The 21027-nt window shown below is 38.9% G+C and overlaps 3 protein-coding genes across 5 annotated transcripts in view; 2 read left to right on the top strand and 1 right to left on the bottom strand.

Annotated features, from left to right (window-relative positions):
* Window positions 1-4191, top strand: part of ZNF827 (zinc finger protein 827) — a 133783-nt gene extending 129592 nt beyond the window's left edge. Inside the window, exon 15 of one of the 3 annotated variants that reach the window (XR_012158582.2) lies at window positions 2246-2320. Coding sequence is in view for 1 of the 3 variants with exons in the window: in XM_073341277.2 (XP_073197378.1) it covers window positions 2246-3053 (808 nt within the window). In the remaining 2 variants the exon portion in view is untranslated. Of the gene's footprint in view, window positions 1-2245 lie in introns of all 3 variants that reach the window. The other 2 variants (XM_073341277.2, XM_073341279.2) reach the window with 2 other exon arrangements.
* Window positions 4192-6586: 2395 nt separating this feature from the next.
* Window positions 6587-21027, top strand: part of LOC144930492 (uncharacterized) — a 27251-nt gene continuing 12810 nt past the window's right edge. Inside the window, exons 1-3 of the mRNA XM_078852490.1 lie at window positions 6587-7748; window positions 13778-13986; window positions 17506-17576. The gene's annotated coding sequence lies outside the window, so the exon portion shown is untranslated. The remainder of the gene's footprint in view (window positions 7749-13777; window positions 13987-17505; window positions 17577-21027) is intronic.
* C4H4orf51 (chromosome 4 C4orf51 homolog) overlaps window positions 7844-21027 on the bottom strand; it is a 24907-nt gene continuing 11723 nt past the window's right edge. The window contains exons 4-7 of the mRNA XM_073341286.1: window positions 19392-19470; window positions 19202-19272; window positions 13307-13382; window positions 7844-8157 (exon numbers count right to left, since the gene is read on the bottom strand). Of these exons, the coding sequence (XP_073197387.1) occupies window positions 8108-8157; window positions 13307-13382; window positions 19202-19272; window positions 19392-19470 (276 nt within the window). The 3' untranslated portion in view covers window positions 7844-8107. The remainder of the gene's footprint in view (window positions 8158-13306; window positions 13383-19201; window positions 19273-19391; window positions 19471-21027) is intronic.

The following is a 21027-nucleotide window of genomic DNA, read 5'->3' as shown; positions in this document are numbered from 1 at the left end:
ATCAGTCGGGGGGTCTGTATTTGATTCCGATGTGATGACTGAATCTGGGAAGAAAACCAGATTTAGACAGTATGCATCTTGCAAGAACAAGACATCTGTCTCGGATGCACATACCAGTTGCCTTTTGTGCCTGTGTGTAATATATGCTGAATCTATTCTCTGTGCCAGGAAAGACTATGCATCTTGACTCAAGTCTTCCTGATGTAAGGAGCTTTGTAGGTTTTTCAGGTTAGCTCTGACAGACAAGGTGAGCGAGGTAATCTCTTCTATTGGACCAACTTCTGACAGTGAGAGAGACAAGCTTTCAAGCTACATACTGCATACATCAGGCTAGCTCTGGCAGTCCAGCTAAGTTATCTCCTTGTCCTTCTTCAGTTACACAATGTAGAGGCAAGTTAAGAGCTGGATCTAATAAAAAGTTATGTTCTGAAGACATCCAAGAAGCCCAAAGAGATCTAAATATCAAATAGGTTTGTACTTTTCTGCTTCCTGTTTAACACTGAGGATTGAGCAAAAGATGAGGAAAACCATTATTCCTCCAGTTTCTATCCAGAAAGAAATCTTAAGATTCTGATCCAAAGAGGAGTCAGCACCAAGAGAGGTAAGTATGAGTGATGTCTTGACATCAAAATCCTTGGTTCTAGTACAGTTAGTTGCTTTGGCATCGTCTTTGCAAGGCTGCTTTTTCAGTTTAGGGTATTTTTATGGACCAAGAATATTGACTGGTTGCTACTATCCGTCTGTCCTTTTGTTCGTCATCATCTTCCTCCCTGTGTTTAAAGGTGACTTGTTTAGATAAAATTAAACTTATGTGTATGCCTCCTAGATTTTTTTTATTGTAGATATAACAAGTCTGTGAGAGAGATGATATCTGCTCAGAGATTGTCGTAAATGTAATAATTTTTCTGCGCATCTGTAAGGCTGCTACCTGGAGCTTTAGTCATATTTTACTTAGCATTACTCTTTTAGCTTGGCAGGTAGATCTAAAACAAGTTTGGGAGAACAGTTCTGCAATCTTTATTTAATTAATATACTTCAGAGCCACTGCAAACAGCTGCCTTCTCCAGCCTCCTCTCAAATACAGTGCACATGCTAAATAGAGTCAAAACTCACGCACTTTCTTTGCTTTGGTTTTATTGATGAAGAAATGAACTATCGCAATGTTTAAACCTACCTTCAGCCACACACCGTTGCTCCTAATGTTCCTCTCTCCTGACTACTGAGCCCACAACCTAGATGATCCTCCCTTTACAATGAGCCACCCCCACCTCCCTAATATCCAGGTGGACTAATGAGTCACTTGCTTCAATGAGTCAGCAGAACCCACTCAACTTTCCCCAGCAGTATGAAGACTGCCGACAAGTAGTATTTCAGGCAAACACTGCCAGCCACTTTTACCCATCTCTTTTGAGTTAGTGCTGCTAATTAATTTCCCAGAAATGACTATCTCTACAGACAGTACTCAAATGAGAAACCTTACTTACCAGAAATTGTAGTTCTTTGCATAGATTGTATAGACCTACCATCCACCCCCACTTCTTTTTAGTCCTTTTATCAAAGATTTTGAGTAAGTGGAAGGAAGTGAAGGGAGTGGAGCTGTGGCATTCAGTTTCACAAGGGAGCATACGCTTGGTGCCAGTAGTTACTGACTTCAGTTTTGTCTTCAATGCCAGGAGTGGGGATCAGTACAATCTACTTGAAAAAAAACTACAGTTACTGGTAAGTTACCTTTTTGTTTGTCTGGTAAACAGAGTAGGTACTGACTGAACTTCCCACTGACAAACCAACTTTCTGTTGTTTCTTTTGGTACACTGTCAGTTTATCCTTGAAAGCTATTTTAAAGGAATTCCCGACATTCTCTTTCTGTGTATGTTTGGTTTCGTGCATGGTGAGTTTATTCTTACTTTACACAAGTGGACACTCATACATTTTTGCACAAACTCCCTTTCCATTAAGAGATGAAGTAAGATTAGACACGCACTTTTGTGGGATGAATCAATGTTTTCCTAGGATTAAGTTAGCCCTGCTGTAGTAAATCATCCTGCTCATACATTTTTATTCTAGAGGCACAGGCTAAGAAGAGCAAAATATACTAAAATGAACTGAAAAATAATTTTGTTTGCCCTGTATTTAGACTCAAATGGATTGAATGAGAAGCTAAACCAAGAATGTCAATGGGTAGAAAAAGGTGAAAAAATTCTATTCAGAACTGACTGTCTTTTCTTTGGTTTTGTTCTTTTGATAGGTGCCCATTCTGCATTTACTCCACAAATCGCCCTGCAGCAATGGAATGCCACCTGAAGACCCACTACAAGATGGAGTACAAGTGTCGGATCTGCCAGACAGTGAAAGCAAATCAGCTGGAGCTAGAAATGCACATCCGGGAACATCGTCTTGGTAACCATTACAAGTGTGACCAGTGTGGCTATCTTTCAAAGACAGCCAACAAGCTGATAGAACATGTGCGTGTCCACACTGGGGAGCGCCCTTTTCACTGTGACCAGTGCAGCTACAGCTGCAAACGCAAAGACAATCTCAACTTGCACAAGAAACTGAAGCATGCTCCACGCCAGACTTTCAGCTGTGATGAGTGCCTGTTCAAGACCACCCACCCTTTTGTCTTCAGCCGCCACGTGAAGAAGCACCAGAATGGGGACTGCCCTGAAGAGGAGAAGAAGGGCCAATATTCAACCTCTAAGCAAGCCAGCCCTCTCATAACAGTCAATAGCTCCAGGAACCTCTTGTCACCCCTCTCGGTCATGTCTGCCTCCCAGGCTCTTCAAACAGTGGCCATGTCAGCTGCACACAGCAGTGGAGCAGAGCCAAACTTGGGAGTGAAGGCCTTGGCCATAAATGGCACCTCTTTGTGCTTTGATAAATACTGGAACTCTGATTTTGCCCATCTCATTCCCTTAACAATGTTTTTCCCCAAGAACCACTTTGATCTCACATTCCATCCACCCAGACCTCAGACTGCACCTCTAGGTGGCACCTCACCTAAACACTCCTTCCTCGCCTACCTTGGACTAACAGAAAGGGCAGAAACTGTCTGAGGACAGTTACATTCTGTACCAAAAATACCCTAACAAACCCAGCAGGTATACATTGCTGCAAAACCTAGACTGAAGAGGTATGAACACTTGTACTATATATCATTAGTAAGATTTAGAAAATGGCTCTGTGTGTATACTTACTGCATTGACCTAAAAGCTGCTTTATTAAATCTTCAGAGAGGTGAACCTACTGCATACTTCTACCTTCAGAGGCATGTTCCCAATACTCTTATCTAAGAAACAATTTTGTCTTGTTAAGCTGAAGAAGAGTGTCCTTAATGGCAATCAGCACTTGTAAGATTACATATTGATGCGTTTTATTTTTGGTTTGTGTGTGAGTGCGAATGTGTGAAAGAGAGCCTATCTGTAGTGTGCCATGACATTGCTTTTGCACATCCTTTGTATTGGCTTATTTAATAATTATTTTTAAAAAATTCCCTTTTTATTTACTTTCTCCCTTCCTTCTGCCTCCCCCCACCCTCCTTTTCATTTTAGAATTTTGTAACTCCAGGATTGTTGAGAAGAGCAATGCTTGGTTCAGTGAGGATTGGTATATTGGCTTAGTGCTGTTTGCAGTTTCCTATAGTGTGTTTGGTGCCTTGTCCTCACATAATCAGTTGTAAAGATTTGAGGATTAAGGTGGAACAGATCTGGAAGAAATTACTTTCAGCACTGTAAGATGAGTGTGTGAAATTGAAGTGTGTGTGTGTGTATATACATACACATGCCTTTAGTGTGTGCATTATATATACACACATTCACAGGGCCAGATCCTTTACTGTTACGCTGGTGTAACTACGATCAGAATCTGGCCCATAGTGTACATCTTTTGTTTTAAAAGGGCATATATATAGATATAAATATATATACTGTATTAATGCAGTGGTTACCTTTAGTTTGCAGGAACAACTTGTATAACTAGAATTCTATGGTGGTTAAATCCAGCAAAGGGGATTAAAAAAAAGATATGGATAAATTCTGGGTATAAATGCTCAGACTAAAAAAGGCAGTTTTGCACAGTGCTTTAGTCTTGCACTAGTTTGTTTCTCACTTGCAAAAAAAAAAAAAAAGAAAGGAAAAAAAGGAAGAAAACATTTCTTTTATGGGATGAAGTAACATCAGATTGTATGTTTGAAAAGGTACCGGCAACTTCTTTGAAAGAGAAAGATATGAAAAGGTGCTGTGTAATCATACAGTTCTCTTTTTATACTCTCAACTTTTCAGTTGTATCTGCAAATTACGTGGTCCTATCAATATTATCCTCCATGTTATTAGTACTATTTTATTCCTTTTTGTTAATGGCTGATAGAGTGTACACTGCTAGAAGGCTAACTTTATACTTATTTAATGCTCTTACTTTGTGGTCATTAAAATGACAACTTTATATGTAGCACTTTATTGCAGTAAGAAGCAAAAGTGGATTGGTTGTATAACCTTTGTTAATCTTAAAAAGCAAACAGTGATCTTAAAGAAAGAGGAAAAAACTTTGGCTGCATGTTAATAGATCTCTATTTCTTAAGATAACAGTTTCCAGAGCAAAACAGACAGAAAGGTCAGGAGTAAAAGTTTCTTTCGATTGAAATTTGAAGTATAAAGTATTGAACCTTTAAAAATTATTTCTCTCTTAAAATCAGTTAATGTACAAGAATGCTTTCTTATTGTGTTACTGTTTTCCATGGTATTGGCATTTGGTCTAGATCTTTGTTTCATCATTTGTTTAGAGATCTCCCTTGCTTTCTTCAGAGTTTCCCCCAAACAAGCTTTAAAAGAAGTGGCCCTAATCAGATTTAATTTTCTACCCCCACATCTTTCCTATCTGAAAGCATCCTCTCACACACACATTTAAGGGTCTAATCCAAATCTCCTTGAAGTATATGGGGAGATTCCTAACAACTTCAGTGGCTCTGAATCAGGCCTGTTGTTTATGACTGTACCAAAATAAGGCCCCAATCAGGAAAGCTTCCTTGTTCAGGGAAGGCTCTTAGTCATATATTGAACTTTAAACATGTTCTTAAATTCTGTTGTACTTAAGAACTTAAGTTAAGCATATGGTGAAATGCTTTCCCGAGCCAGGACCTAAGACATTAAGTCATTAAGCTCATTTGTAAGTTTCCACACCTTTTAATATGTGTTAAAACATTAGAAGCTGTCTGCAATGAGAAAACACAGAATGAGGAGAACCTCACATTTTAGCAGACTGTAATATACCAATTTAAAAGTAAAGTAATAATGACAAAATATTTCCCACCTAATTGTTTCAGTTCCATCAGATATTTTTGGTCCTGTGAGCATGTGGCTATTCTAGCTAAGCTATTAATATAAGTCATCTGTTCCAAATTTCTGTCTAACTCTATTAATAGGCAAGGCAAACAATTCAGGCCCTGTTTATCATATTATTGCACCTACGCCATCAAAACCCTCTTTGACTTCTTCGGGAGTATTGACAAAAATAGAGAGTGCTGAGTAGTGCTCTCCATTAGTAACCCATTCAGAATAAGAACTGTTAAAAGATGAGTTTCTTTACCCCCTGAATTATGCAGTCTGCATTTCAGTTAATACAACTGTTACAAAAATACATTCACAGTGTTTCTGACTGAGCCTACTACAATAGAGCAGACACTTTAAAAAGAAGAAAAAAGCCCACGTGTGCATCAGTGAGTAAACTACAGATGTATAAGAGCAAAGAAGTAGGAATGTTTAAAGAATATTTTCTGTAAACCAAATTGCAATATAATAAGGCTGGAACTCACCCAGGAATGAGTGTTATGAAGCTGTCAGCATATTAATCCCATGTGTTTAAGTTTTCTGCCAAACCTATATTTGAATGACAATAACGTTTGATATAACTGAGCAACTTTGTTTAGCACTTTGGAAAAAGACATTTAATTCTTTCTGGTGAGGGAGAAAAGATGTATTTGGAGGTGTTTTATTTTTGTTAAGAAAAATATACAGTATTTATTGGAGCCCTCGCATATACATAATTGGTTTGCAGTTCAAAGCTAAGGAAAGGAATGTTCTCCATAGATATCTCTGACCTATTAAAGACTAAAAGTTCTGGTAAACTTCCACCACCCCAAAGCTGATTTCATAGCCGTTTTCACTATGCATTCTTAAATGAAGGTTGACTTGGTTTTCCATCCAGTAATTCAGTTAAAGTTCTCAGCACTTTCTTCCTTTCTCCTGTCCTTTTTTACTTGCATTATGTTCAAATATCACACTGTCAAGGTTTGTGTACATTAATAAAATTTGTATTGTATAAAGCTTTTTGCATTATAAGGCTGTACAGGGTCATTTTGACAGTAACTGGTATATTCCTTTGCATCTTATGTTGCATTGCCAATTTCTAGTGTATCCAGTTTGGAAGTACAATATACGCTAATTAAAAAAGGTTGGCTATACTCTGGTTTCTTTTCATTTTTCCCCTCCCCCTCCATTGGTTTGTTAACTAATCTATCTAACTTTAAGGATTTTTTAAAAATGCGGATAGGGGAGTATTCCCAACAGGAGTAACAGACCTAAAAAGGTAAGACCGGCATTTTATTCAGTTTTAACCATGGGAAAATTCTGTGGCTTTTTTGTAATTCTAGTTGTTGTTACATTTTATATATTTCTTGATCAAAAGTATGAAAATGTAAGTAAATTAATAATTGACTATTTGGCCTTCAGCCATACTGTGTTGTGTTGGAATCTTTTCTAATCTTACAAGCTAAGCAGAGTGGGACCTGCTTAGTACTGGGATGGGAGACCTCCAAGTAGCACTTGTATACTGTTTGAAGTGGTGCTGCATGATTCAGGATGTGGTACTTTTTCCTTTGATTCAATAATGAACCAATGCTCCAGTATATTTTTAAGGGGCATACTGTGTGGCTGAAAGTGCTGTCTTTCAGATGAGATATAAACGAGGTCTTGACCTGAGCCATTGTAAGAGCAAAAAAATAATCTTACTTGCTAGCCAAATGTAACTTTATGTAACTACATTCTATCTACCTTCCAAATATCCCCCCTGTATTTCAATTGAATACAGCATCCTTCACTTCTTTTCCTAAAGCTAATGTGTAGTATTGTTGTGTACTGTTAAAAACTTGTTGTATTCCACCACAGATATTTTAGTAGTGATCCCTAAATATAATTTGTATATGATTTCCTTGTAAAGTACTTTGAGATCCTTCAGATTAAAGGTTGGGCATATAAATGAAAGCCTTGTTGTGACAGCCACAACACAGAATTTAATAAAGGTCCCTCTTACTATCCCTTGTAAAAGTATGATCAATTATTCATGATAGCCTTTAGGTAAATTATAAAGAAATAGTGTCAATGACAGGGTGATTAGATCAGATTAGGTTATCGTCACGGTCCCTTCTCCCCTTAAAAGCTATGACATGCTGATTTACAACCAGATTCTGCCACCCTTACTCATATTGAGTAGTATCTTACTCCACAGATAACCCAACTGAAACCAGTGGAACTAATTGTGGAGTAAGGTGCTCCTTTTTATGAGTAAAGGTGGTAGAATCTGGCCTTTAATATTCATTTAGTACATTTTGGTGAAATAATGTGAATTTTTCTGTCATCCAACACAGTGTGTATGTTTTGTCAACGTCTTGTAAACATCAACATAAAAAAAGGATAATGCCATTAAGACATTCCGATGCACAGGAGAGATGGAGAGAGGGGAAACATCTACACAGATCCAAGGTCAGACATAAATTGTCAAGGGTCATGGAGGTGAGGGCACTAGTTACCAAAACAAGAGCTTTGAAATGAAGTTAGAATAGAATATTGAACCACTGTAATGAGGGAATTCTTTTATTCAAAGCAATCTTCAGTGCAAATCAAGACATGGTATAAACTTCTAATTAGCTGGAGAATTCTTGGTTGTATTCCTAGAGCAAATATTCTAATCCTTGGGTACCATGTTAGCACCTACTAGTGATTACGACAATGCTTTATCATGCTTTTTCAGTCTTGTGTTTAATCCTGCTCCTGCATCAATTGGTAACTAGTTATGTTCTAGGAAAGGTGCTTCTATTTTTTACATGGCCCTGGCTGCATAATCAGTCACGTTTGAGAAAAGATTGCCTCGCGCTCTCCACTTCAGCTGTTTCTATAACAAAGGAAAAGTAAAATGAATATTCTTCGTATACTTTGAGTTATAAATATTAATAAATCTGCATCAATAGTAAAAAGATAGAGGATAAACTAGACCCTGGGCAGCTTCTATAATATCTTTCATATACAATACCAGAAACTGATCTATCAGACCCTCATTATGTCTTAATCCCTCCCTTACAATAAACATTTTGGCCAGATCATCAGCTTTCATAAATTATCATAGCTCAGCTGAAGTCAGTGGAGCTGTCACAATTACCATTAGCTGAGGATCTGGTCATTTTGTGTAATTGAAAGAAAGAAAGAAAGAAAGAAAGAAAGAAATCCGGTTTGTCAGATTTGCCATATTAACTAAAATGACAATATTTAGTTCCTAATTAGAGATGGAACAAAACCAACCCAAACAGGTCCAAACTTTCACAAACCTTAGAGTCCCTCTGGACTCAAATTTGTGACAAAAGAGTTCTAGAGATGACTAACAGCAGAGTCTATATCTTACCAAGCCACACACTGATCAGTATACATCCATACAGAACATAGGTCTATTACAGAAGTGGGTGGGTGGGTGAGGTTCTGTTGCCTGCAATGCGCAGGAGGTCAGACTAGATGATCATGATGGTCCCTTCTGGCCTTAAAGTCTATGACAACAGTAAATATTCAAATAGTAAGACTAAAATTAATCAAAGTTTGGTATGGGGGAAGAGAGAGATCAAAAAATGACATTCGCAAATCTAGAAAAGTTATATCACTTTTTAAAGGTCTCTGGCTACCTCGGAACACTGCACGGTTTGATTTATGTTATTAAAACTTTATTAAATTAATTTTTCTGACATATACAGAATATGTTTGTGGGGTGATATAAAGGCTTTATCGGTACACAGATGGGATGATTCCCTCAATTAAAATTAGAGGGAGCAAATACCTGACGATATAGTATAAAGATTTTGTGTGTGCTGCATATGCCTCATATATTATAGAGAAGCTATTTTAGAAAAGTTTTAGAGCATTTTAAACATTTGAATTGGCACTATTTCCTGTAATCCTCTACCTGTCAGACTGTAAAGCCAAGTGCCTCTGTCATGAGGAATCCAACAGTACAGGGCTCCAAAGGATACATTAAAAACCAATAACAGTTACCTAAGATAGCTTCTCTATACCCATATCTAAATTGATGCTAACTGTAGAGATTTTTGTCATAGATCATATCAGTTTTGCATAGCCATATTTTAAAATATATATGTGTTGTGGTTTTAAAATATCACTTGTTCCTTGTGAACAGATGTCCACAGTACAACAACTGCAATAATATTTGGTGCTGATTAGCTTCCTTTTTGGCAAGTCTCAGCAGAGAGGCTAAAGACTGATGGTGAAAGTAAGCTACTATCTCACCCCTAGAAATGGTCCCTTCAGGTCAGGACCAAGGCCCTATGTGCAGAAGGTTGCACTGTACCTTTCAAACAGATCCTGTTCTGTGGGCTAATACAGGATGTATTCTCTAGGGCTGTCAATTAGGCACCCTTTGCAAACACTTAATTCACATTTTTTAAAAGTCAACTGTACTCGACGCACTTGATTGGCTGTCTAGTAGCAATATGCTCCCACAAGGCAGGAATCACATTTTTTGACCCATGTTCATGTTTGAGCTCCCCAAACTGGCAGAAATGTTTTATTCAGTATTTTATTAATACTTGGTTTGTATACAACCCTTGTCATCCACACAACTTAAAATACGTGACAAAAAAGGGGTCAATATTCTAATACCCAGGTTAAGTATCGGAGAAGCTGAAGCCCATAGAGTGACATGACTTGCTGTAAATCACACAGCAAGCCAATGAGAGAGGCATGGTGGATGAGGTAATATCTTTGAATGGGTCATCTTCTGTTGGAAAGTACTAATTTCTGAACTACACAGAGCTCTTGTTCAGGTCTGGGGAAAGAAGCAGAGTGTCTGTCTTTCTTCTGCAGACTGAGAAAGAGTTCTGTGTAGCTCGAAAGCTTGTAACTTCCACCAACAGAAGTTGGTCCAATAAAAGATACTACCTCATATACTTTGCCTGGGACCAACACAGCTATGACAACACTGCAAAAAGGTCAATGGTAGAATAGAAACAACCTTCCTAGAAAATTACTATGCTATCTTTTAAATCTCTTCTCTTCGGCTATCCCTTGATATGAGGATGATGTGTGCCAAGGGGGTCGGTTCATTGATAGGTTTTTAAGTGGCTGAGAAGCCCAATACGTGACCTGCAGATTTTCCCACAGAAGTGGCAGTTGTAATCTTGGAAGAGACATAGTTGCTGGCTGGACTGTTGTGCCCTTTCTTTCCTCCTTTGTTGCTTCTCTGTCTCATGAGCAGGTCTGTTTTCCCCAAAGTGAGCTGTGGCTCGGTGTATGGTGTGGTGCCACTGTGTTCTGTTCTGCGCCAAGTCCTCCCAGTTTGCTGGGTTGATGCCTCCCTTTTTAAGATGTACTTTCAACATGTCTTTGAAGTGCTTCCACTGCCCTCCAAGAGCCCTTCTTCCCTGACTTAACCGAGAGAAGAGTACTTGCTTCGGGAGGCGAGTGTCAGGCATATGTACACAGTGACCAGCCCAGCGGAGCTCGTGTTTTATGACCTGCACTTCTATACTGCTGATGTTAGCTGCAGAGAGAATGCTGATGTTAGTGCATGGCTCTTCCCAGCTGATCCTGAGAATCCTCCTGGGGGAGTGCTGTTGGAACCACTCCGGCCGCTTGAGATGTCGTCTATAGGTTACCCAGGTCTCACATCCTTATAGAAGGGTGGGGATGATAACTGCCTTGTAAACCAAGATCTTGGTGCCAATTTGCAGATCCCTATCGTTGAAGACTCGTTTCAGTAGTCTTCCAAAGGATGTGCTGGCACAGCAGATCCTGTATTCAATTTCTGTGTCAATGCTGAATGTTTGGAGAGGTGGCCCCCAAGGTATGGAAAATGGTCCGTATTTTCCAGGGGTTCTCCACTGATGGTGATTTGTGGAGTATGAAGAGTAGTTTGTGCAGATGAGGGCTGGTAGAGTACCTTGGTTTTCCCGATGTTGAGAGAGAGAGAGACCCGGGCTGTGATAGGCATCTGCAAAAAGATTTAGGGTACTTTGCAGGTCAGCCTCTATGTGTGCAAGAACGATGCAGTCATCTGCATACTAAAGGTCGGTGATGCCAATTTTCGTGATCTTAGATTTTTTTTGGAGGTGTCAGAGATTGAGGCGTTGACCATCCATATGATACTCAATCCTGATTCCATCAGAAAGGTGGTCATGGATGAGAATCAGGACCACAGCAAAGTAAATGGAGAAGAGTGTTGGAGCAATGACACAGCCCTGCTTGACACTAATGCAAATGATGAATAGTTTAGTCTCTGAGCCGTTGCACAAAATGGTGGCAGTCATCCCATCGTGGAGTAGTCTGATGATAGAAATGAATTTTTGTGGACAGCCAAACCTACACAGCACCTTCCATAGGACATCAGGATTGATAGTCTAAGGCCTTGGTTAGATTGATGAATGCCCTGAACAGTTCCGGGTGTTGCTCTCTGCACTTCTCCTGAATCTGTCTTGCCACGAAGATCATGTCATTTGTGCCTCGGGATGGCCTGAAGCCACACTGTGATTCAGGGAGGAGGAGTGCCTCAGTAAGGGGGAGAAGGCGGTTTAGCAGGATCCAGGCAAGGACTGTCCCTGCGATGAAGAGGAGGCAATACTGCTGTAGTTCCTGCACAAAGATTTGTGCCCTTTCGTGAATATTGTAACAATGTTGGCATTCTTAGTCAGGTGGAATTTCTTTGCAGGGCCAGAGTTTGTCGAGAAGTTGGCAAAGTTTGTGCTGGAGTATTGTTCCACCAGCTTTAAAAACCTCAGCTGGGATGCCATCTGGCCTGGTGCCTTGTGGATTTTTTGTCAGGATGAATCTTTTAAATACACATAAAGCAGTCACCATTGTAATATTAAAGAATAGATCATAATACAAAAATATTCCTTCTACTTACTATAGGAAATACCTAGGGAGTAACAGCAATATTTACTTGCCAAATAGCTGTAAAGATTTTAATAGCAACTTCTTTCGTTTTTCTACTGCAGGATAAATAAAACTCAAGTTTGTCGCATATTCTCATCCCTTTGCAGAGGGATCAGTGTAAATAACCTTCCACTACTTGCTGTACTGAGGTGGTTTAGGGTCTCATCAATTCCTATTCAAGTCAGGGAAAAGATTCCTATTGACTAGAATAGGAATTGGATCAGGCCCTAGGAGCTGTGTTGAAACTCACTAGCTTCAATTCACAGTTGTTTCATATGAAAACCTTTCCGTCAGTTTTACTTTCTGTGGGTTTGCACCTCCTGTGCCTAAAAACTCAATGCAAAGTTCACTTGAGATTACTAAGTTTCAGTTGGCTTCTCATGAAAATCATGTCGATCTGTGAATCTCACACCCTTTTGGTATGAAACCAAAAATCTGCTCAAGAGTCACAAATGTTTTAACAAATCTAAGCTAAGTTTTGAGCTTCTATCTAAACCCAGTAAGAACATGGTTTTATTTGGCTTGTGGTCTTGTTACAAACATGTTGCACAGCTCTTGCATAGTATCTTGCATCAATGTTGCCCGGTATCTTGCACAGTTGCAAGATACTATCCAACATCAAGACTAGATGTTGCATAGTATTAGTATCCCAAGATACTATGTAGGCTAGAGATATGGCTATGCCGCATGTCAGTCCAGCTGTTGTGCTTGCATGCATGTGCAGAGCAGCTGATTTTTACAAGTTGGATGTGAGAATATCTATAAGAGGGACTGAATTCCATGAGTGACTGCTGTGCAGTAACAATACTGATGAGATGCAGCAGTACTGAATGATCTGATTCTTCAGTCTGCTTGCCTACTTTTACATAATTGGTGACAACTTCCCATTCTTGGAAGCTTTCATGCTTCTGTTCTTTTTTTCCCTTCCCCGAATTGTGTCTAATATTTGGAGTTGCCCCTTCCCTCACACATGGAAAAAATCTCTAAGAAAAATATGGACTAAGGACAGAGTTACTGAAATGGTGGCCCATGTTATTGTATTGTCCTCTGTAATACAGAAACCTGGTGTTCCCACTATGCTTTTACCTTTATAGATTTTAAAACTAATATACCTTCTTTTCCAGCTTTCTTCAACCAGTGATTCATTGAAACGACAAACTCAGGCTTGTTACTCTGCTGGAAAGTTGCCTGTTTTAATAAAACATAGCAAAGTGCTCTTTAGCTCTGATTACTGTGCTCATACTCCCCACGCTGATGTTCTTTCTGGCCTGATGTGACCAGTAACGCTAAAAGGGTCTCATTTTGTAGCTGGCTAGACCATAGGTAAGGACTTGTGAAGTTGTTTGCTATTTTTGATTGAAGCCTGGAATCTTCAGCCAAGGGCTGGAACAAAAGATTTGATTTTTAAAAGGGTTTCATAGAATATCCAATTGGGAGTTTCACAGAAACATTTGCCTCAGACAGTGGCAATTGACTTGGGTTTTAGAACCCATCACATATTTCAGTGTTTAAAGGTGCCAAAAAGTAGGACATATTTTCTATTACTTCCCATTCACCCTTGTGCTCACTTCTTATAATTACAGTTTTGAAGGTGGCCAGGATATTCTGGTGCAATTTGGGAGACCCACATTTTAATGGCAAATCCTGACGTCAGTGTAGGCCTAAGAGGAAAGGCCATTTCACTTTCCACAGCCCATCAGCTGAGAGATTGAAGTACTGGCAGTGATTGCGTCCTGGTCAAAAAACAACTTTCTGCCCTTCATTCATGTGGAAAACACAATCCAAGTGAACAGTAAGTTCCAAGGGGGTCTTCATTGGAGACCTAGAGCAGCCATTGGATGGATGGGTTTAAGGCAAAAAGCAATCTGGGATTCCTACAAAAATCATTCACTCTAAAACAAGCTGAAAAGCTAATGCAAAATCTCCTGCTAGATCCAGCAGAATAGATTATTATTAGGAACAAATTAATTCACATGACTAAAATCTCTTGTATTGTTTGAACAAATAGATTTTTTATAATGCATTACATAGAATTGTAATGCATTATAACACGGAACTGTTGCCCTACTACTTATAAACCATTAGTATCTCTTGCTAAATAATAATTGGTATGGGAGTGTAAATATGAACCAATATTTGCAGGAGTTATTGCTCTATAAGCATGATGCTGTAGAATAAAGCTCTAGGCATATATTGCTCTCTGTCACTCATACAAGAGACATTTCTTAAATGTAACTGAATAGCTCCTTTTTCTTGTGTAACTAGACTGATGCCTGTTTGCACTCTAAATATTTATTACGCAATCATCTTTAAGAGTTCATTTTTGTATATCTAGCTATTTCTAATGTGACTATGTAAGTAGAACCTAATGAAAAAGCTAAACAGAATGTTAATGTAATTAAGGAATTTGCACTATCTTTTAAGTAAGCATTTCAATTAAAAATAAATAAAACCCATTACATGGTGGTACAGTGCAGAGATCTCATTTTCATCAGTCAAGATTCATTCTTATTCAAAAAGTGACAGATTTCTCTCGAGAGAACTGGAAGCAGCAGTCTTCTCTCTCCACTCAAACCAGGCAGATGTAGATAATTAAGGGGCCACAGACAGATCACTTTCCCAAAGTTCAGACATCTCTCGATACCACATTTTATGCATAAAATGTCTTTCAAGATTGTTGTTGTTTTTCGGTGGTCTCTCTGATACGGTCAGTAATTTTATAATAAAATTTAAATCACATCTAAGTGCATTATAAAAGCTTATATATGTATGAATTGCTTTAACATTTCAGTAACATGACTGCAGCCATATCACCTTGTGGTGTTAGCCTGTCCACTCTCATAAAACTAAAGCGTATGAGGCTGGGTTAATTTTTGAATAGAAGATCTCATAAGACCTTCCAGTGGTAGGTGGTGCAGATGTTTCAATGGGAGGCACTCTTCCCATTTGTCTATACTGCAGTCATGGGTTGCGACTGCAGCTCCAATAGACATACTTAAGCTACCTTTAATTTAGCTCGCTTAGGTGCCAAAGCAGTGAAGCCATGGCAGCATGTGGGGTGTACAAGCCCACCCAGTACCCTGGGTAATTACTCATGGGGCTATCCCATGTGTCAGTACACACTGCCAGTACCTAAGCTAGCTAGATTAAAGTTAGCTCCAGTATGTCTACTCAAGCTTTAGTCACACCCTGTGACTGCATTATAGACATACTCTTAGTGATGAATCAAAGCCTGGTGTGGTGCTGAACACAGCTGCTGGAGGTTCCACCTTTGCAGTCAGCATCATGGCCACTTGTGTTGATTAAAGATCACTTGGCACTTTTCAGTATCCTAGTCAAATTCCAACTCATATGACAGGTAGTTATGGAACAATCTACAATTGTGTTTCCTCACAGGCTGTATCTGGTGAAATAAGTTGGCATTCACACATGCATGTCTTCTGTCCTCTGTCTCTTATGCAGAAATAGGATTTGTTCTGCCTGGATCACATCATTGGTTCCTCTGTTTTGGTATCCTGCTCCACTAAATGCCACTGATGACTCAGAAAAAAGCAAAAATAAAAGCCAGCAATTAGAGCTGACTGAAAATTTTCTGAGTGTTTTTCAAGCAGAAAATGCCAGTCCATTTACCTCAAAATATTCTACAGGGACACATCAATTTGGATGAAATTTTGTTTTGGGGGGAAAAAATCAAAATGAGGATTTTGATAAGGGCAAATCATTCAATTTCAAGCTTATAAGAATGGAACGTTGTGATTTTAATTTTGAAATGATTTTGTATTGAAATTTGTTTAAATTATGTGTAAAATAATACAATTTAAAATACAATTAAAATAAGTCAACATAGAAATGAATTAAAACATGTTCACTGACCTAAAGCAAACTTTTTTGTTCAGATTCTTAATTAATTTTTCCCCCCAAAATGTCAGAATTTCACATGGAACAGAAATTTCGGTTCCTGGCCACTACTACCAACAATGCATCTGACCAATGGGCTTTGAATCAGATCCCCAAAGTAGTTTCCACAGGGAAGAGTCCCTGCAGATTCTTTATTAAGGTGGTCCTTTTCCAACAGTTTTTCTGTTACAGGAATGAGAGTCTTTTTTCCTACTTTGCTAGTGTATGGTCCAGCTCCTCCACTAGGTAACTATGCAAAAAGAATGTTTGTTCTTTCATTTTTCTTGACAGGAGTGCAAGCCGTATGTGGTCCTGCCATTGGCTTTTTATCATCTATTCAATATTTTCCCAAATATCCCACTTCCTATTTGGCAGTAGAGGTGGTTTCAGGAATTCTCCACAGTGATCTGAGACACACAAAACAACCATAGATAATTTGTTTCTTTATGGCTTGGAAAATGCATTGTTTTGTGGAGCCCTTTTTAAGTTTTTTAGCCTCTAAGAGTAGTAATCCAGTCAATTTAGTCTGTGCAGAGAAGGGAAAATTAACCTGCAAGTTAGCTTCTCTGAAGTTATCGTTTGACTTGCTTCCCTGCTTGCCTACTCAACTTCCACTGAAAGTTGGGAAGTAAAAGCTTTTGATTACTTTCTTTCTGATCATACTATCATATATATCAGGGGTCAGCAACCTTTCAGAAGCGGTGTGCCAAGTCTTCATTTATTCACTCTAATTTAAGGTTTCACGTGCCATAATACATTTTAACATTTTTTAAAAGGTCTCTTTCTATAAGTCTATAATATATAACTAAACTATTGTTGTATGTAAAGTAAATACGGTTTTTAAAATGTTTAAGAAGCGTCATTTGAAATTAAATTAAAATGCAGAGTCCCCCGGAACAGGGCCAGGATTCGGGCAGTGTGAGTGCCACTGAAAATCAGCTCATGTGCTGCCTTTGGCACGCGTGCCATAGGTTGCCTACCCCTGGTATAAATATTTATTTCTGGCATAAACTATTCAGGGGGGATTAGAAGCACTTTGCTGCTGAGACACTGACAGTCTGTTCATGACACTCACCTACCCAGAGCAAAATAACTTAAGTGAAGAACTCCCACTAGCTCTCCATCTCACACCAAAAGCACAAGACTCAAAACCAGGAATTCAGTCAAATTTTATCTTCAGAGAAGATCAATCATAGGTAAGTAACTGTCCCTTCCCATCCTTTGATCAAATACATCTACTCTTCCTGCTTTGTTTAGGTTGCCAAAACGTCTAAATTTACCTCACTACAGTGTTTCCTTTATTTAGCATAAGAAATGTTGCAAATACCAGATTATAGTTAAATACCATATAGCAGTAAATCACTTTGCTTTTTTATTTTAGTGGCAACATCTTTTTTCTTCTTCTTCTCTGCAGGAAGACGGCTTCAAAGAACCCTGATCAGAAGGCAAAACAGAATAAAGAGGTGTCTCTTCTGAACCACAAAGGTGAACCCTCTATGGATTCTGTGAATTTTTAACTCTTGGTATTTTGGTCTCTCGGTGTTTGCTGGTCTCTTAAGTTTCTGGAAAATGTGTGTATATGATGGAATATATTTTAGAGCATAGATGTTTGATTTGCTTTTTATATTTTAATTGCTTCTACATCTGATATGAAAAAAAGAGAGATTTTCCTTCAAGTTTAGATTAAGTTGATTGAAAGTTTGTTTCATGACTCTATAAAGCAGATTTACCTAGCTGGCGATATTGAAGTTCTATCAGTGCCAAAGACCTCTAGCTTGTATCTTTAGAGCACCAACCATGATACTATCTGGTGCTTTTAGTCTTTTTTATGTCTTTACATCTGGATCAACATCATTTAGCCTCATTGTGATGAGACAGACCCAAAAAACATAGTGTAAATCAGGAAGTCCTGGGATTCTGAGCTAGGACTTTATTCTGAAGTATCACTCACACTTGTGAAGGAAGTTCTATATATGCTGGAGAGAAGCCAGAAGCATTTTGAGAGTGGACTGGTGGGAAACCTTATCCAACACCATGATTTTAAGTGGTAGGTGATGCATCATTATTTCCCTTACCATCTTCAGCAGTGGTACAGAAGATTACATCTGACAAGTGTCTCTTGCTGTCAAGATCTCTACCTTGCCTGGCAATCTAGCACTGGAGAAAGATCTGTCAGAATTTACAAGGTAGGAGATTCTGACACACAATAAAGTTGAATCAATTGCAATGTTAGTAATAGGTAGACGGCTCACCTCCAAGAAAGTGCAAAGATATGGTCAGTGAAGAAATTGGCACAAAATGGCTTTGCAAAAGTGGGATTTGTTGTTGTTCATTTATAGCACATAATGGGCACTGCTAGGCACTTTCCAAATATTTGAGAAGGATGGTACCTACTCAGAGGAGATCACAATATAAAGACTGATAGACAAGTAAACAGAGGCTAGGAAAATGGGAACAATAATAGGCAATTGCTATACAAATCAACTTGATTCACTGTAAACCACATGACAAAAATGGGTCTTTAAGAGGGACTTAAATATGGACAGGGTAGAGGCTCTATGGATGAGTTCAGGAAGGTCATACCTAGAGTTGTGCAAAGAACTGATATTATTTGGTTTGCTGGCAATTCCAATAAAATTGTTTGGGGTGGAAATAAATGCTTTGTTTCTAAATGTTTCATTTTGATTTTGAGCTTTTTAAAGCCTTTTTTTAATTAAAGAAAAATTTGAATTAAAAAAATCAAAATGTTTCCGTTTTTAAACGTTAAAATGAAACAGTTGGATTTTGGGGGCATTTTTTTTCTGACAGAAACAATTTGGTGAATTCTGCATGAATTTTTAAAACGTTTCAGTTCGCCCAAATCTGCATTTGTTGCTGAAAAAAGTTTTGATCAGAAAATTTGCCCAGCTCCTGGGCATACTGTGTACTGGAAGCTGCATGGAAGAAAGCGCAGAGGTGTTATAAAGAGGGATTTGAATTTCTTCCTTCAGAGAAGATGGCTGGTTTTGAGTAGCTCTAGAACCTGGGTCTTCTGCCTAGGCCACACAAGGGACCTGTTCTAGAAAAGTTATACAATGAAATCTACTTACATGACAGCTATAGGACTTTACCTTGTGTGGTGTAGTCTGCATCTTCTGACTCTCCACTGCAAAATTTTTCATGTTCTTAATCGTTCTGCCCCCTGTCATGAAGAGGTGAAAAAAAATAGGCTGAAAACCAGCAGGGAATTTGAAACATGGAAGCTTTATATTTTAGGGAAGCAAATGAGGCCTCGGGGGAGTGATTTAGGGTTATACTCACCATTTTCACTGGCATTTTTTATCCTGTTCTGAGCTGCCTGATGTGGCTTTGAAGCACCACAGTACATATTTTGATACACCTGTATAAAGACAGTAACAAATCATTGCTCCTTTTACCAAGGCTGCCAATCTGAGTACATCACAATACATCACGAGCAAGTGTCTATATTCAGATATATTGTGTGATGCTGTCCTAACAGTTCCACAGAGCAGCAGCAAACAGAAATGAGAGCACTGCAGTGATATGTGAAAACAAGCAGACCTGCTGTAACTAGGCATTTTTTATTATATGGGCTTGATTTTAAGAAGAGCTGCCTACTCACAACTCCAGCTGACATCAATAGGAGCTCCAGCACTTCTGAAAATCAGGCCCACTATCTCTGAGTATTATCTATGATTAGCAGGTATAGCTTCTGAGAGAGAGAGAGTGTGTGTGTGTGTAGTTTAGCACACAGAATGATGACAGGATGGTTGAGCAAATGCCCCAGTGCCATTCAAGAAATACAGGCTAGCATTTAGGGCTCAATCTTCCTCCAAATGAAGTCAATATCAAAACTTCCATCGACTTCAGTGGTGCAATAACTTGCCCTTACGAAGAAGTCACAAAACTAAATGGATGAGGGTACATCTTCCAAGTCCATTGCCAAATGGCTAATTAGACTCCAAACAATCAAAAATGCAATACTAAGGCAGGCCAGATAGAGGGGAAAAACAGAACAGTATTTAAAAGTGGTAAAACATTAAACCCATTTTAAATGTATTGCCCACTGGGAGCTATTCAGAGCAGACCCTCCAATGTTTTGACCTCCAATAGGTCTTGTTCTCAAGTCATTGGCCATAGAAGCCCAGCAGGTATTCCTAATGAACACAATAACAGATCCAATTACTTCAACCAATAAGCATTAAAAAGAAAATGCAGCACCAAAAGCCTTTATTGCTTTGTTAATTCAAATACATCTGCAGATATTACAATAAAGACAAGAGCACTGCATCCTTACCCCTTCACTTGTCTTTTCTGCAGACTACACATGCTCTAGTCTTTAACTCTTTCCTCACAGGTTTTATTTTCCAAACCTTGTATCTTTGTTGCTTTCTCCTAAATTCTCTTTCTAGTTTGCCTGAAATGGGCTGTCCCAAAATGAACGCCTTTGTCTAACTGAAGTCAAATGGATGCTGAGTAGATTGGTTTAATTACCCCCATTTTCTTCATGTGTGTTTCTCCCATCATAATTTATAATCTTCTTCAAGTAGTTGCAGCCGTATATTCCATGTGGGCATGTGCACATGCTGTGCACCAGAGCCGGAGAACTTTGCCTAGCAACCCCTGTAGGGAAGGCGCTCACACCTTGCCGATGTATCCCCTCCCCTGGCCAAATAAGGGTGGTGCCGTCCCAAATCCCTCTGTTCCTTCTCACCGCCCATGGCTAGAGTCAGAGCTGTTTGGTGTCTTCACCTCACACTTCCACCATCAGTTTTCTGAGAACTTTGCTTGTATATAGTAGTAACAGTATCTTAGATGTAGTTTAAAAGTTAGTTTTGTGTTAGTAGAGTAGTTGGCTTCCCTGTGAGATGCCCTCATTGGGGTTCGAGCATTGTACATCATGTAGGGCGGCCATCCCCAGCAGCAACCCCCACCC

Source organism: Lepidochelys kempii, chromosome 4 (genome assembly GCF_965140285.1).
Source record: "Lepidochelys kempii isolate rLepKem1 chromosome 4, rLepKem1.hap1, whole genome shotgun sequence".
Lineage (NCBI taxonomy): Eukaryota > Metazoa > Chordata > Testudines > Cheloniidae > Lepidochelys > Lepidochelys kempii.
Note: the sequence above shows the minus strand (reverse complement) of the source record. Positions and strands in the feature narration are given on the sequence as shown.